This window comes from Anoplophora glabripennis, unplaced genomic scaffold (genome assembly GCF_000390285.2).
Source record: "Anoplophora glabripennis isolate ALB-LARVAE unplaced genomic scaffold, Agla_2.0 scaffold853, whole genome shotgun sequence".
NCBI lineage: Eukaryota > Metazoa > Arthropoda > Insecta > Coleoptera > Cerambycidae > Anoplophora > Anoplophora glabripennis.
Window position 1 is genome coordinate 1 of NW_019417157.1, and position 5550 is coordinate 5550.

General features: G+C 33.0%; 1 protein-coding gene across 1 annotated transcript; it reads left to right on the forward strand.

The window, feature by feature from the left end:
• The first annotated feature begins 4648 nt into the window (after positions 1-4648).
• Positions 4649-5296, forward strand: LOC108913542 (prostatic spermine-binding protein-like). Its single transcript, XM_018719106.1, has 3 exons — positions 4649-4754; positions 4809-4889; positions 5025-5296. Exons 1-3 carry the CDS (start codon positions 4649-4651, stop codon positions 5294-5296), a joined length of 459 nt encoding a protein of 152 aa, XP_018574622.1.
• The last annotated feature ends 254 nt before the right edge of the window (positions 5297-5550 follow it).

Here is a 5550-nt window from a genome sequence, read left to right on the forward strand (position 1 = left end):
GAGGAATCTTATATTGTAGAACTCAGAAGCATTTTGCAAATTTATATACTGAGTGTTTCATAAAAATGACACAGGCGGACAAGGACTTTTTCTCATTTCACTACCAACTTTCCTACATTATTTATTGAAATCTCTTGATGAAAATTTATAGTTACTAACCAGACGCTTTCTTTGAACATACATATACTGGATGTTCTACATAAAGAATTATCGGTCCAGAGGATTTTGTATATTTCAGAAATTTATTAATGGCAATATTTTTATGAGAAATCTTATATTGTAGAACTCAGAAGCATATTGCAAATTTATATACTGAGTGTTTCATAAAAATGAAACAGGCGGACTAGGACTTTTTTCTCATTTCACTACCCACTGTCCTACATTATTTATTGAAATCTCTCGATGAAAATTTATATAGTTACTAACCAGACGCTTTCTTTGAAAATCCATATACTGGATGTTCTACATAAATTGACACGGGTCAGAATTATCGTCCAGAGGCTTCTGTATATTTCAGAAATTTATTAATGACAATATTTTTATGAAAAATCTTATATTATACACCTCAGAAGCATTTTGCAAATTTATATACTGACTGTTTCCTAAAAATGACACAGGCGGACAAGGATTTTTTTCTCATTTCACTACCTACTTTCCTACATTATTAATTGAAATCTTTTGATGAAAATGTATAGTTACTAACAAGACGCTTTCTTTGAAAATTCATATAGTGGATGTTCTACATAAATTGACCCAGGTCCGAATTATCGGTTCAGAGGCTTCTGTATATTTCAGAAATTTATTGATGGCAATATTTTTATGAAGAATCTTGTATTGTAGAACTCGGAAGCATTTTGCAAATTTATATACTGACTGTTTCTTAAAAATGACACAGGCGGACAAGGATTTTTTTCTCATTTCACTACCCACTTTCCTACATTATTTATTGAAATCTCTTGATGAAAATTTATATAGTTACTAACCAGACGCTTTCTTTGAAAATCCATATACTGGATGTTCTACATAAATTGACACGGGTCAGAATTATCGTCCAGAGGCTTCTGTATATTTCAGAAATTTATTAATGACAATATTTTTATGAAAAATCTTATATTATACACCTCAGAAGCATTTTGCAAATTTATATACTGACTGTTTCCTAAAAATGACACAGGCGGACAAGGATTTTTTTCTCATTTCACTACCTACTTTCCTACATTATTAATTGAAATCTTTTGATGAAAATGTATAGTTACTAACAAGACGCTTTCTTTGAAAATTCATATAGTGGATGTTCTACATAAATTGACCCAGGTCCGAATTATCGGTTCAGAGGCTTCTGTATATTTCAGAAATTTATTGATGGCAATATTTTTATGAAGAATCTTGTATTGTAGAAATCGGAAGCATTTTGCAAATTTATATACTGACTGTTTCTTAAAAATGACACAGGCGGACAAGGATTTTTTTCTCATTTCACTACCCACTTTCCTACATTATTTATTGAAATCTCTTGATGAAAATTTATATAGTTACTAACCAGACGCTTTCATTGAAAATCCATATACTCGATGTTCTACATAAATTGAGCCAGGTGAGAATTATCGGTCCAGAGGCTTCTGTATATTTTAGAAATTTATAGACGGCAATATTTTTATGAAGAATCTTATATTGTAGAACTCAGAAGCAATTTGCAAATGTATATACTGACTGTTTCTTAAAAATGACACAGGCGGACAAGGATTTTTTTCTCATTTCACTACCCACTTTCCTACATTATTAATTGAAATCTCTTGATAAAAATTTATAGTTTTAGTTACTAAGCAGATGCTTTCTTTGAAAATCCATATACTGGATGTTCTACATAAATTGACCCAGGTGAGAATTATCGGTCCAGAGGCTTCTGTATATTTCAGAAATTTATTGATGGCAATATTTTTATGAAGATTCTTATATTGTAGAACTCAGAAGCATTTTTCAAATTTATATACTGACTATTTCCTAAAAATGACACTGGCGGACAAGGATTTTTTTCTCATTTCACTACCTTCTTTCCTACATTATTAATTAAAATCTCTTGATAAAAATTTATAGTTTTAGTTACTAATCAGGCGCTTTTTTTGAAAATCCATATACTGGATGTTCTACATAAATTGACCCAGGTGAGAATTATCGGTCCAGAGGCTTCTGTATATTTCAGAAATTTATTGATGGCAATATTTTTATGAAGATTCTTATATTGTAGAACTCAGAAGCATTTTTCAAATTTATATACTGACTATTTCCTAAAAATGACACTGGCGGACAAGGATTTTTTTCTCATTTCACTACCTTCTTTCCTACATTATTAATTAAAATCTCTTGATAAAAATTTATAGTTTTAGTTACTAATCAGGCGCTTTTTTTGAAAATCCATATACTGGATGTTCTACATAAATTGACCCAGGTGAGAATTATCAGTCCAGAGGCTTCTGTATATTTCAGAAATTTATTGATGACAATATTTTTATGAAAAATCATATCTTAGTAACCAGATGCTTTGTACTAGATGTTTCATAAAGCTGACACAGGTGGAGTAGGCTTCTCTAATCTTTTTACTTTTTTACTTTCTCTACTGACACGTTTTGAAGAAAACTGACCATTTGCTTTTTGGAAAATCCATATACTGAATGTTCCACAAAATTGAGCCAGGTCAGAATTATCGGTCNGATGTTTCATAAAGCTGACACAGGTGGAGTAGGCTTCTCTAATCTTTTTACTTTTTTACTTTCTCTACTGACACGTTTTGAAGAAAACTGACCATTTGCTTTTTGGAAAATCCATATACTGAATGTTCCACAAAATTGAGCCAGGTCAGAATTATCGGTCCAGAGGATTGTGTATATTTCAGAAATTTGTCGATGGCAATATTTTTATGAAAAATCTTATATTGTAGAACTGTGAAGTATTTTGATAATTTATATACTGAGTGTTTCATCAAAATGAAACAGGCGGACTAGGATTTTTTTCGCATTTCACTACCCACTTTCCTACGTTATTTATTGAAGTCTCTTGATGAAAATCTATATAGTTACTAACCAGACGCTTTCTTTGAAAATCCATATACTGGATGTTCTACATAAATTGACCCGGGTCAGAATTATCGTCCAGAGGCTTCTATATATTTCAGAAATTTATTGATGGCAACATTTTTATGACAAATCATATCTTATTATCCAGATGTTTTGTACTGGATGTTTCATAAAGCTGACAAAATTTTCCTTTCTCTTTCAACTTTATTTTTACTTACTGAAAGCTTTTAATGAAAAATTGTATATTTACTAACAAGATACCTTTTTGGAAGTGTATACTGGATGTTCCAAAAAATGATCCACTTCAAAATTAGGAGAAAGTGAAAGTTAACTTATTTTTTCCCATTTCTGCCTTACCTACGTACTGAAGTCTTTGAATGGAAAATTGTATATTTACTAACCATATACTTTTTTGGAAGTTTATACTGGATGTTCCAAAAAATATCCACTTAAAAATCAGGAGACAGTGAAAAACTTAACTTATTTTTTCCCTTTTCTGCCTTACCTACGTACTGGAGTCTTTGATTGAAAAATTGTATATTTACTAACCATATACTTTTTTGGAAGTTTATACTGGATGTTCCAAAAAATGATCAACTTAAAAATCAGGAGACAGTGAAACTTAACTTATTTTTTCCCCATTTCTGCCTTACCTACGTACTGAAGTCTGAATGAAAAATTTGGAAGTTTATACTGGATGTTCCAAAAAATTATCCACTTAAAAATTAGGAGACAGTGAAACTTAACTTATTTTTTTCCCATTTCTGCCTTACCTACGTACTGAAGTCTTTGAATGAAAAATTGTATATTTACTAACCATATACTTTTTTGGAAATTTATACTGGATGTTCGAAAAAATGGTCCACTTAAAAATTAGGAGACAGTGAAACTTATTTTTTTCCTATTTCTGCCTTACCTACGCACTGAAGTCATTGAATAACAAATTGTATATTTATTAACCATATACTTTTTTGAAAGTTCATACTGGATGTTCCAAACAATCATCCACTTAAAAATTAGGAGACAGTGAAACTTGCTTTATTTTTTCCCCATTTGTCCTTACCTACGTACTGAAGTCTTTGAATAAAAAATTGTATATTTACTAACTAGATATCCTTTTGGAAGTTTATACTGGATGTACAAAATGATCTACATCAGAATTGAACCCAAAACAAAAAGGCGGTAGACCAGATATTTTTTTACCCTTTGTACCTTTTCCTACTTTCTTTGGTAAAATTCATTGATGAAAAACTTTGCATTTACCAACACGATGCTATTTTGATAATTTTTATACCGAATGTTCCAACAAAATTGAGCTAGGTCAGAGATGCAGGTGTTCAAATGTATTCATATTCTTTTTATTCCATTCTACTTTATTTTTTTGAGGTCTTTTGATGAACAATTTTATAATATGTTTTTTGAAGCTTTACAGTATACTTCATATTCTATAAAATTGATCCAGGACACACCCCGTCGATTACTCATCATATTTATTTGTTCTACTTTATTTAGTAAAGCCTATTCATAATTTTTTTTTATTTACTAACCAGGTGCCATTTTAAAACTTTCCACACAGAATGTTTCACAAAATCGACCCACATTTGAATGGTGATAATAATGTAGATGGTGGTGATGTAGATGATGTAATTAATGGCAATGTAGATAATGGCGATGTAGACGCTGGTGATGTAGATGATGGTGGTGTAGATGATTGTGATGTAGATTATGGTGGTGTAGATGATGGCGATGTAGATTTTGGTGATGTAGATAATGGTGATGTAGATCATGGCGATGTAAATGATAGTGATGTAGACGATGGTGATTTAGATGTAGATGATGGCGATGTAGATAATAGCGATGTAGATTATGGTGATGTTGATGATAGCGATATGGATGATGGTGATGTAGATGATAGCGATGTAGATGATAGCGATGTAGATGATGGTGATGCAGATGATGGTGATGTAGATGATAGTGCTGGAGATTATAGTGCTGAAGATTATGGTGATGTAGATGATGATGTAGATGATGGTGATGTGGATGATGGTGCTGTAGATGATTATGCTGTAGATGATGGTGATGTAGATGATGGTAACGTGGATGGTGGCGTTGACGATTTAAAAAACATTAGCACAAGACAGTGCTTCGCGAAGCGGAGCCTAGGCGGCCCGCAGCGCCGCTCGAGGGCCGAAGGCCCGAGAGAAACGTCAACTCGGCGAAGCTGACTTGCCTACGTTTCTAGTCAATATATATTAAAATCTGATAGTTCCGTCTGCGTCGCACGATCGCCCCGAAAAAGCGCCGATTTCCAGACTCGAAGGCTTTTCGAGGGAGCCGTGCAGCGGCGAACCGCGGGGGGCCAAGCCCCCCGCCTGCCTTCCTCCGTCCGAACGTCGTATTTTGATGGCGATTTTTTGCCGTCTTCGAGGTGAATTTTGAGTTCTCTTCGGGCTCTGCGAGGGGCGGGGCCCAATTTTTG

What these genes read in the sequence shown, in the direction of transcription:
- LOC108913542 (XM_018719106.1), top strand. Translation starts at nt 4,649, where the DNA reads ATGTTTCACAAAATCGACCCACATTTGAATGGTGATAATAATGTAGAT. An exon ending in TAATGGCGATGTAGACGCTG is followed by an intron (nt 4,755 to 4,808) that starts GTGATGTAGATG and finishes ATGGTGGTGTAG; the next exon opens with ATGATGGCGATGTAGATTTT. An exon ending in TGATAGTGATGTAGACGATG is followed by an intron (nt 4,890 to 5,024) that starts GTGATTTAGATG and finishes ATGGTGATGCAG; the next exon opens with ATGATGGTGATGTAGATGAT.